The 12,149-nt window shown below is 46.3% G+C and overlaps 1 protein-coding gene across 6 annotated transcripts in view; it reads right to left on the reverse strand.

Annotated features, from left to right (window-relative positions):
- LOC111929467 (bifunctional methylenetetrahydrofolate dehydrogenase/cyclohydrolase 2, mitochondrial) overlaps positions 1-12,149 on the reverse strand; it is a 36,523-nt gene that overhangs the window by 1,702 nt on the left and 22,672 nt on the right. For 3 of the 6 annotated variants that reach the window (XM_086890934.1, XM_086890933.1, XM_023927059.2), the window contains 2 exons: positions 915-1,035; positions 32-184 (listed from right to left, as the gene is read on the reverse strand). In XM_086890934.1, the coding sequence (XP_086747060.1) occupies positions 32-184; positions 915-1,035 (274 nt within the window). Of the gene's footprint in view, positions 1-31; positions 185-914; positions 1,036-8,961; positions 10,628-12,149 lie in introns of those variants that run through there. The other 3 variants (XM_086890935.1, XM_023927062.2, XM_086890932.1) reach the window with 2 other exon arrangements.

A 12,149-nucleotide genomic window follows, 5' to 3' on the forward strand; every position in this document is an offset into this window, starting at 1 on the left:
ATGCCATCAGAAGGTTCCAGATTTCCCGTACCTCTTTCTTACATAGTAGTAGATGATGGCGAGTATGCCACTGGTCAGTATTCCTATGCCAATTCCCACTGCGATGTAGCGCTCATAGGAATTATGTGCATATGAATTTAGCGTTAAATGTTCACACCTTTCTCCATTATAACCTGCAAGGCACCTACAAAATAAATACACATGATGCAAAAATTATTCAGGACTCGTTTTGCTTTCCATTTCAAACATGCGTTAGTTTTCATCAGTTTTAAACAATTCACAAGAAGTCTAAACAAGCAAAGGCTGAGCCTGGCGCTCACTCGGAGCCTCTTCCCTCCACCAAGACTACCAGTCATCCCAGTTTATCTAGTTTCAAGCTAGCTCGAGTACTGCAGGCACAGCAGCAATGCAGTCTAAACTCCCCTCGTCGTGCAGGGTGTGGACCAAGAGCCCTGTGCTCTGCTGATCCTTGGCTGCTGTAATGTCTCCAAAGGCCAAGGCTGCCCACTGTGCATCCCAGAGAACTCTAAGGACACCATGGTCCTGACTGGTATGTGGCTGTGGAATAAGGGAGTTGGAGCTGGTATGTTGGAAGGTCCCGTTCCCTTCTTAGTACTTACTGTGAGCATCTATTGATTCCTCTACTACTTCCTCCAGCACCAGCTGTGATTTGAGATGGCACCATGGCAGTGACCTACAAAGCTGCCAAGTCCCCCTCTCCCTTCCTCAGTTTTACACCAGCACAGCGCTACATCCTTGTTGGCAGCCCTGAGGCACCACAGCACTCAGCACTGTGCCAGACGTTAATCCTGCAGCTCCCTGGCTGACACTGTGAGGCTGCACATGCAGCACATCAAGAATCAATGCCAGTGCCATTTTTGAAGAAGGATGTGATAACAAGCAGGGTTCCTTACTTGCATATGGGCTTCCTCAGCTCGCTGTGGAAGGCGCAGAGCCCATTGATACAATAGCTGTGGTGTTCCTCAAGGCAGGTCTGCATCAGCTTCAAGAGCTTTGGCTGCTCTGTATAATCTACTGTGGAACAGAAAAAAGTCATGTTATGTTAAGGACAAAACATCATTTGAAGGTATTTTCACACCTGGAGCAGAGCAGACACTGTGTGCAGCAAACACTCAGCACGTCAGTTCACTGTGCGGAGTCTCGTGAGCTGATTCAGTCAGCACTGAGCAAAGCAGCACAGAAAGAACCAGCCAGGCACAGCTTTGAGAAAGCACAAACTGTAAATCAATCACTTGCTCTTGAGGAACATTGACAGAAATTACTATGGGACACTACACAGCCTGACATCAGCACTACCCAACCTGAAATCCAATCAGAAATCCTAGGAACAGCAGGGGTTTAGGACACAATGAGAACACTGCATTAGTCTCAGTATCCTTCCCAGTGTGAATTCCATGAATAGTTCATTAATTTTTTCTTTTCCTTATCCCAAGACAAGCTATTACATTTCTAGTGCTCCTGTTCTGCCTGCCAGCTCTGCAGCCACGGTTCTCCATGGTTTGATGTTAGCTGAGTGTCCCGTGACACAACTGTAAGCTGCCTAGACTGCCTGGATGGTTTTGCTGTGCAAAAGCACGGTCCATGGCTACCAAGGTTCTGAACTTGTTCTAAATTCTACACAACCGGGTCAGCAAGCACACTTCTGGAACAGAAAATGCTACCTTATTCCCCTATTCAACTGCGGCTCAAATGGGAAAAAAGAAGTCCTAGGAACAGGGGTGCAGCAGGTGAGGAGAAAGCTCCAAAGCTTCACCATCACGGCAGGCATCTGTTCCAACTGGTCTCTCTACCCAGGCACAGGAATCCCTGCTGGGGTGGGGTGTCCAAGCAATGACTTACTATTTCAGGGGACTGCCTCAGTGACAGCTGAAGGTGATTTCCTAACCGAGTGCATGCCAACACCAGCTTTCAGTTATGACCACAAGAAAAATAACATCTTGCAGCAAGGTGACAAGGTCTGCTCAACAAAGGTGACTCAACAAAGGGACAGCAAGCAGAACCCTTCCTTTCTGACTAAGTGCTGAATCAAGGTCTGGAGATAGTACACTCATGGAACCATTGCCAATGACAGAAGCCCCTTGGGGGCAGCTTGTGATCCCACCACACACTTTGCAGGATTAGCAGCACCAACCCCCTAAATTCCCCAATTCCAGCCCGAGCCATTTAATGGCAGCAGCCTCCTTTGTGTGCTCTTCTAAGCGGCTTTGGGTTTGTTTTTTTTTTCCTTCCTCCTCTCTGCAGCTTTATCAGAGATGACAAGCAATGGCAAACAGCTGCTCTCACTAGAGCAGCTCTCAGCTTCAGCTGTGAATGATGTGGTTGGGACACCCAAAAGGCATGATGCTATCACTGACACTCAGATCAAACACTGTTCCTTTGAGAACAGTGCCTCTCGAACCTGACAGAGTAATCAGACTTCCAGCTTAGCAAGAGACTTGGGCAGAACAAGTGACAATGCAGGTCTGCTTGATAAATGACATGTTGGCTTACTGCACTTCCTCAGGAAAAGCTACAGAGGTGGGAGAAGGATGTCTTGTTTTAGAGTTAACTTCTAATGGCTGAGGAAAGGGCATCTTATCCATCCTTCCCCAGAGAAAAAGTTACCCACAAGTTTCTCTGCACACCGTGGGGCCTGGAAACACAATGCAAGGGAGGAAGTTGGTGCTGGCTAAATAGGAGCTCCAGTACCAACTCTGGCTCTCTTCTGGCTGGCTCTGGGAATGCTGCTGACAACCTCTGGAGACAGAGGCTTGTTGGCCAAGAGCACAGTCAGCAAAGGACCAGGCCTTAGAGAGACAGACTTCAGGAAGAAGTTAAGTAAGGGCAGTTCTCATGAAGACAAGACAGATTTTTGGGACAGGAGATGGATGACCCTACTGGCTGCACAGGCACACTACCACTGCTCTCTGATGAGGAAAGCACAATGGAAAGCATGTGGTGAGCACAGCTGCAGGGCTCAGTGTGCCAAGCAGATCCAGGATGCCGGGGACTTGCAAAAGCCCATTCTGGTTAGGTCTAAAGTACCTACAGACCAGCTACCAGGGAAGAGTTTCAGAAAATAGGCAATGGTGCATTGGCACTTTTCTCAGGAGCCTCCTCAAATACTCAGGCACTAACTGTTTTGGATCACCATTTCAGCACCAAGTGCACTAGAAAAAACACCAAAAATAACCCTTCAATGGGAGCCTTTAGCCAGCATTTCCCACTGCCCAAAGTGCCACTCTGCTGCTAGGCCCAGAGAAGGTGTCTGTTGAACAGGTTTAGTTTTTCATTTCCATCTCTTTCTCGGGGGGAAGAAAGAAAATAAACACGAGGAAGGTACAAATTCACATCCCAGAAGCACAAAATCCCCAGCCACCTCTACCTCAACTTCCACCAGATGGATTTCCACATCCCAAAAATCCCTCCTCACTCACGCCACTGCTGCCGAGAGGTGGCAGACTTCCACCTAGCCACATGTGCAGGAAACCTGGCTTTGTGCGGGTACAGGAACCTCTTCCCTGAGTGCTGCTGTCATTAGAAACCCAGGTCAGCCTGGAGCAGCAGCCTGCCTAGAAAGCACTTGAGACAAACCAACACATTCCTTCGTCACCTTCAGGAGGAACAGCTTGGTCCGTTGTGGGCGAGATCAGCTGTTTAGTCTACACACAAAAATCCCGTGTGCTAATTATTTTGACGTTGCAAAAGTACAAATTACCTCTGAAAGAATGAGTCTTGAAAACAAAAAGGATGATTTCCTAGTCTGCCCCAGAGCATTATGTTAATTCCTATCATACTGTCTGCCTAGATACTAAACAAGCTGTTGAATAAACAGGTCCATGTGCCCTTTCATGTCACGTGAGGGGAGAGAAACATGCCGTGTAAGCACTTGACAGCTGCCTGCAACTGAGTCATTTGAACAGATACACCTGGCAAGATCTGACATGAAATCAAGGCTACAGGTACTTGGAAGCCTGGGCTTGCCAAAACTAACAGACTGGCAACAAAAGCAGTCAGCCAGTAAGACCATGACAGCTCAGTCCTCAAGTATGGTGCACCAGGGAGGAAAAGCAGTGGGAAAGGGGAGGCAGGGAAGGGCTCAGTCCCAGGTCCAGGGCCTCCTTTACTGGCTGCAAGGAACCAGCTGATGGCAATCGAGAGATGCCATTTCCATCCCAGTGCAACCAGGTCCTTCCCTACTCCTGGCTGCCCATTTTGCTACGAAGGCTCTCCGTCAGCCCGAACATCACTGAAAGTTCTTTGTCCATGCTGTGCCAGCTCCCAGTTCCTCTCCATGACCTTTTCCCCTCTCAGCTCATCACCGAGCCCAAAACTCTCCAGCACTGGTGACAAGTGAAGCCTATGTGATATAAAAGAAGGAAACAGGACCACATCTTCTAAATAGCAGGCAAACAGACTGAGCAGAAATTAATAGTTTTCCACAAACAATTCCCTAAACAATTTGAATCCCACAGGAAACTGCCAGTTCCTCCAGTGATACGGAACCAGGAATTCATGTTCTTAGAACCCAGTATTACTGAACCCTGGCAGTAAATCTTAAATATGAACTTACAGTGCACGGGAATAGAAGCTCTCAGAAAACTGGGGAGATTCAGTGAGTTTCTCTGGTGCCCATCTAAGCATTTCTTTGAAATCTTCTTTCTGAAAAGGCTGTTCATTAACTGTTCACTGGCTTTGTAAGAGGCCCACCAAAATATACTTTTAACTCCCTGTGTGCTTGAGTGTTTGTCAATTTGATTCTGTCTTTGAGAGGAGCTCTCTCAAAAGAAAATGCTGACGTATAGTTGACTACCACATCTCCAGCTGCCACAAAGGTTCAGAGATTACTGCAGACATGGCTGTGACTCTGTAAATAAACCTCCTCTTTGCTGAAACATAACCTATCACTCCTGCTTTCTAGAAACAACACAAACAGGGTCACAAAAACGTATTCCAGCTTCATTATCCTCCTGATCGCTGTATGCAGCTCTGCAAGCATCGTGTCACAGACAGACCACACCAGACCACAGTGCTGCACTGACAAACCCAAGTACTGCGGTCAAAAATCAACACTTTACCGACTTTACATGCATAGGAGTCTGGAAACATATTTCATGTGTGTATATATATATATATACATATATATACGTATATAAGGAACCCACACATATAGTGTGTGCATGGATGAACGTATATACAACACTGTACCACTGTAAGAGATCAGAAATGAAAATAAAACAGCTGGTCTTGTTATGATAAAGTAAGAATAAGCTTGTGGATCTACTAAAAAAAGCTTGGAAGACATCCTGTGATGACTTAGAACTGACAGAAGACAATTTGTGTGCGTGTTTATATGCCTTTCAAAGTCCAGAGACATTAAAAAGTATTGCAGTTAGATTCCTCTCCTCCTTTACTGACCTGCCAAAACCTCATTCCCGGATCGCTCGGCTCTCCGAAAGCAATGACATCACCAGCATCTCAGGTAACATCAAGAATGCAGCTGGCAGGGTAAACAGAGCTCTGCTCTCAGATGTTGGCAGGAAAAAGAGCCTGAGTTCACATTTCAGTCAGGAAAGAGAAAGGAAGAAGGGAGAGAGCCAGCACTCTGAGGAGGGCTGTAAAAGCCCAGACAGCCAAAAGCGAAACTGCAACTAAGACAGAAACTTCTGAGTAACAACTCGTGAGAGACATCGCTCAGAGTTGTGCCTGTTCATTCTCACTTCTGCGCATTAAGGTGTGTGCTGAGGACAGACAGAAACCAAGCACCAGCAAAGAGTAACAGAAATTGCCATCAGAAACCCAGAACATCAGCCTTAAAACGTCTTCTTCAAATTATGACTGAACTTGAGTTAAATGTTCCTTTGGCTGCTCATTGCTGAGCCTACCCCAGCTGGGTGGCAGCTCTTACTCCAGAGAGGCTTCAAAGGCTCCGTGAAGAAATCAGCTGATCTCACAAATAAAACTCACAAATCCAACAGTGTCCAAGGGATGCAGCATCGCAGCAGCTAACATCACAGATTTTGCTGGAAGTTTTGGTTTGTTGGTTGCGTTTTTTCCCTAATTGACAGATTAACAGAAACAAACAGAACAAAAAAGCAATACCTTCAGTGTTGTTTTTTGTCCAATTATTCCATAAGTCAGTGCTGAGGGATGAAGCAGTAATAGCTGACTCTTCACTCAGTGCCCCCATTGCTGTGTAATGCAAATAGATGCTTACTGGAACAGAAAAGCTCAGTATATCTATTCAAGGTTCATTTCACCCAGAAAGCACTTCATACAAGATGCACTTCAAACAAACCCCAGAGAAGGCAGCAATACAATAACAATTAATTTAAAACACTCTTGCCTCAAACTTCCTTTTGACACAGTGTAATTATGATTGTGGGACAACAAACGATGGCTTGCAAATATCCCAAAATACAAATCCATCCTGTTTTCCATTCTATCATCTTGCACAATTTACAGCACAGATACATGTAACATACTACGACCCTACACCTATTTACCAGTTTAAGTAGCTTATTTTCAAAGAGTCTAAATTATACCCTATCAGTTAAAATTTCATCCAGGTTTCAAACTGCTGAAGTAGCTCTGCTCCTCAATGTCTCTGCACGCCTCCCACCCCACCACCTACTTCAGAAGGAGAGAAATAGTGTTCAACAAAGCCTTGGGCCTCACAACACAGAAAAGCCTCTTCCAAACCTACCTTTCAGCAAAATATAGATTAGCATTCCAAATGCCATGGCAGGCAGTTGCTTTAACACCTTCTCAGGTCTTCTTTCCAGGTGGCTCGCTCGCTCTGCTTATCTGTGCTCCCGTGTTTTCTCCTGCACTTATACGCCAGGAAGCGTCATCTCCTGTTCTCACCAATCAAGAAAAGGTGCATCTGGTAACAACCTAACCCCCAGGGCAACCACACATTTATTTAGGAAACTGCTATTATCTAGCAATGGCATCAGGTTTTCTTTTGAAACCCTGGTTTCCTATTACCTGTGGGCATAATCGTGCAGGCAAAGGTACAGTTTTAGAGCGAGACCCGGAATCTGACAGAGCAGAACAAAAAACCAGCAAAATAAAGGTGAGGGGAAAAAAAACCCAACCCAGGATGTGAAAATGTGGTCCTTCCTTCTCCTTCACAATGTAGGTCTTCTATTACTTCCAGGAGGCTATTCACCCTCAGGATGCTCCACAGGAGTTCAGAGTGCAGAGCACCAGTCCCTGCTCTGCCAGTGCTGCTCCCAGGGTCCTCCCTGTCCCTCGATGCCGGCCATCCAGAGGAGGAACTTCGGGTACAGCTAGTGCCGAGATTAGGAAGCGATCGGACACAAAGATTGTGGATGATGTTCTTCATCAGTGACTGCCAGCGGGAGCCCTTTGATCCCAGGCCCTGCAAGCCTGAGGGCTGTGCTAATCACTTTCCGTTCAGCCTGACAGCGCACAGCCCTGGAAGCGAGGCAGCCCAGCGGCCAGTGCGAGGCCTGGGACTGCTGGCTGGAGCTGCGGGGCACGAGCCCAGAGCTGGCCAGGCACAAGCACTGAGGAACCACAGACTGAAAGAGCAGGTAAACTCTTGCCTCCTATAGCAGTAGATCCCCTCATTTCTGCCAGAAAAGCCCATTTCTGCCTCTCCAAGAAGTAACTGTGCTTAACGAGAACAATCATACTTTTCACGTAAAGCGTTTGCAGGGTCTCTAGACCAGACCTGCCAAACATGCTCCTTGTACTAAACCACTCTCCACAGCTCCAAACGCTCCTTTGTCCAGCCTCCTTGGTCACAGGCAGCTTGGAACAAGTAGGACTGGTCTCTCTCAAGGGTACTGATTTGCCCAGACTAGAGCAGGTAATTGGAAAAACCCAGTTCAGGAACGCACAGAGACATCAACAACCTGACTGACCAAGGGAGAGCTACATACTTCACCTCAGCAACAACTCTCACTTCCTCAACTGTGAGCTCCAAGCAACCAAAACATTTCACAATTTTTATATTTTAAAACCAAAAGTCTTCCGGTAAGTGTCCCAGTAACTCTGCTTGGCTCAAGTTCTTCCCCTCCACTGCATTCTCCTCAGCCATCTATAGGATTACATCTAACCACTTCACGTGTTAAGGGAAAAACACAAGCTAGTTATGCATATTTTAATTACGCGTTTTCCTGCTCGTGGACTGCATTCCAGGAGGCTTTTCCCTTCCTTTGCTATCCTGAATTACTGCATGCCTGCACACTGATTGAGTGCAACTTGCACACTCCCTGGACGGACAGGAGCGTTTATGCCTACCTGGCTCACCTCTGCTCTCAGTCCCAAGCAGGAATGAGGCTCGTGAGCCTTGCTTTCAACACTCAGCTGCACAATGGCAGCTTAATCTGGCCCGAATCCGAGAGGAGGCTTTGCCATGAGGCAACGCAATGGGTGCGGTAGGCCCGGGACAAGGCTGCAGTGGGCAAGGCCGTGCTCCGCCTGCCGCAGGGCGTTTGTCCTTGGACAAACCTTGACCAGGTCGGGCACACCAGCCTGCCTTTTGCCTTGTCTAATGGGCCCTTCCCTCTGAATGCTCCTTCTGGATGTTCTCCCAGCGGGCAGCACTCTCACAGATGCCTCCAGCAGCTCTGCAGACAGTGTGCTGTGGAGCCAAGCCTCGCTGGCTGGGCTGTAATGCCGAGCCAGGCATCACAGGAGAAAGGGAAAAGGCTCATGATGCACGGTGACCTGCTGGTAGGGCATGACACAGGCAGGCTCGCTCGAGGGACACAAGCACAGCGCCATAAATGGTTACTCGGCCCAAAAACACAGATATGATCAGAGTCAAATCAAATAAAACAAATAGCAGTGCAAACAGATGGACACAGCAGGGTCTGAACCAGCAGGGTCTCCCCCCCTTGCCGTGCTTCCAACACACAGTAAACAGAGGAAGAACAAACACAACCATACCCCAAAGCACATCAACATCCTCCAGCAAGACCAAGGTAACAGTGAGCGAGTTTTATTCCATCTTTCAGTCACGGGTTGATCAGTCCAAGTGCGGTCTCCATAGGTGCCTTGATCCTCCTACCACTTATATTACCACATAAATTTATATTACCACTTACATTTGAAAAGACAAGCAAGTGTCTGCACCATTGGCATTACATATTCAGTAATAATCCTGTCAAACTTCTGCAAACACCGTGCTAAAACAAACTCTCAAAGTCCATCACAAGAACAGTCAGCACAGAAATGACGCTCCACCTTGACTTCTTTATCACAGCATGTGCATTTCCCCCTTTAATTTTCCTATTCCCTTCAAACGGCAGTAGAACTCAGCCACAGTCTTTTTCCTTCCCCTTTCAAGCCATCTCTGGCCCACTGGCAAACACCTAAGGCTCCCGATGAAAATACATCGGTAATCCCAGCCAAACCGGCCAGCACTGCCTGTGGTAACGTCACCAGTGTGCACACTCAGCCCACCTGGCATCTCAGCAGTCACTCCACTACAACTTTCACACTGCACAGGACCATTCTAGATCCACCCAGGAACCAACCTTTGGGAATGGAAACATACTGATCTTATCCCATATGCTCTTCTCTAGCCAGCAAAATATTGTGGCCATTAAAGCCAAGGCTTGCAACGCTGAGCGAAAAAAAGCCCTCCTCATGCAGTTTCAAAAAATAAGAGAATAGTTAAATGGCTTAAAGTTCCAACACAAATATTTCATCAGGGATAAAGTTTTGGTTTTCTTTTCCTCCTCTTCATCTTCTGCTGCTCTACGTATGTTGTAGGTATATAGTGATTTTAACTACATTGCACTAAATTCCATTCAATTCAAATGCATTCCGTTCAATTTCCATCAAATTCAGTGTTCAGGTTCAAAGGGTTTTTGTGAGATGGGGGCATTATGCACCAAAACAATTTGTCCAGATATGGAAACAAAATTCCCGGCTCAACTCTAGCTACTTATTCATGCTTACCTCTTGCAGATGTTTAAAGCCAGAATTTCACCAGCATTCAAGATTATTTTACTGTTTTAAATCATTTACTGAACATTTGTATTTATGTCAACATCACTGCCTGGCCACTGCTGGCTCTAAGTGTTCAAAAAAAATACATTTAAGGACTCTGAACTACATCCAGAGTGCTTAGTGACCTCAGAACCCAAACCATGTATTTAAAAGATATCTAGCATGTCTTAGTTTTTAAATTATTTGAACAGCTCCCAAGTGTTTACAAGGTCTTGATAACTGCCCCAATACAAAGGTACAGTTGTAATTTATGCTTCATTCTTCATTCTCAAAAACACAGTTGACCACCACCAGCAACATACCTGCGTAGGCTGCATTCTCCAAGTTTGTTTTCGCTGACAATAAGTCAGTAGGAGGTAACACAAAGTATTTGAACATTTTATAAACCATCAGATTTAACATATTTGACATGAAAAAATAAATACAATGTAGAAATAAATATATTTGTAGTAAAAAATAAACGTTTTGTGTATCAATAAATAGACCAGCTCAGATTCCTCTTCCAAGGTAACCCGTTTGCTCTAGTAAATGAGCTTTTTAGTGACCAGGAGTGTGTTCTTCAGAAGCATGGCAACAGTCATAGGTCCTACCCCTCCCGGCACTGGAGTGATAAAGGCAGCCTTCTTCTTCACTTCTAAGAGAAAAGAGAAAAAGGCATTGACTAAGAATGTTTCCAAATCGTTTTTCCCTTCCACAGCCCACACATGGACAAAGGGCTGTGACTGGCAGGTACTGCAGGGAAGGGACAAGCCAAGGCAGAAGCGTTACTGCAGCCACGGCAGGGATGGAACACGGCCAGGACCGGGGCTGCGAGGTGCTTCTCCTAATCTGAATGCATTACCCAGGGCTAGTTCTGGGCCAGGGTTTCACAACCTGTTCCAGCTGATCTACCTGCAGCACCTTGCCCTTTCCCCATGGCAGCACAGGCACTCACGCAGCCTCTGCTCAGACAGACGGAAGGTTAATCCCAACAAATTCTTTTGGGAAGGGGCAATTTTTTCACACGTGACCTTGGCTGACCAGCTGTCCCAGGAACATCTGGGTGCCATCAGGTCAGGATGAGCCCAGGAGTGCACGTGCATCACTCCCATCTGCCAGCTGGGACACTGCACCTGCAATATGCAGGAGAGCTATGGAAGCTGGGGATGCCATTCTGTAGGGAAGGAGGTGACCCCCCCCAGCTCTGTGATCCTGGGGAGCAGCATGCAGAGCAGGAGGCTGCTGGAATTGCTGTCATTGACAGCAGAGCACCAGCAGCAGCAGAGTCATCCAGTCAGCCTCCATCCCACACATCCTAAAAAGACACCCTGGGATGACAGAAGGAAACTTAAAACCGGAGAGGCAAAGAGTACAGTCCTCTGTTTGATTTGTTTTCCTGCTCCACAATGTAGACAACAAAGATGAGAGTTGCCTTCAAGGAAAAATACAGTTCTAGTGGCAAAACTCCCATTGGAATTTCAGCCATAAACACTCAGTTCCTCCAGAGAAGGCTATTTTTTTTATTAGTGTTACTAGGGTGCCTGAATTAAACCAAATCCAGCAAAGATGCCAATGGGCAGGTCTTTCCAAAGTAGCACACAGGAAAGTACTGATGAATTAGCTCCAACCATGAGGCACATTCAATCATTCAAATTCAGTGTACATCTTGAATGCATTAAGTTAACCTGTTTATATGAGGAATTCATATAATTTAGCAATAAATCCTGACTTGATATTCTTACCTACTGTGCAAAATGCCATCGATTGGAATCACAGGTTGTTTGCAAAGGAGTTCTGTTCAACTTTGCAGGAACTCACTGCAGGACAAACTGCAGCAAGTTATTTGCTAATATATAAGAATGGTCTGACCAATAAGCACTTTACTAACCTTGTTCATACTGAGAGCTGGGGTTTTTTTAGGTTTCCACCATGAGAGACTTTTCTGCTTGTTCGTTTTGGGGCGTTTATTTTTGGCTTGCTTAGTAATGGCCTCATAAATCATACCCCACTTTCAGAAGCATTGCTTTTTCAAAGGCACACACACAGGAGAGACAACTGAGCAAGCATAACTGACACAAACACCCTCAATTCCACTGAAGTCGCTACAGAGCAGACTCTGCCTGGGTGTGGGAAGAGGTTAAGAGATGGAAACCCAGGCACCTGGCTTTGGAATAAAC

Source organism: Cyanistes caeruleus, chromosome 5 (assembly GCF_971803275.1).
Source record: "Cyanistes caeruleus chromosome 5, bCyaCae1.hap1.1, whole genome shotgun sequence".
Taxonomy (NCBI): Eukaryota; Metazoa; Chordata; class Aves; order Passeriformes; family Paridae; genus Cyanistes; species Cyanistes caeruleus.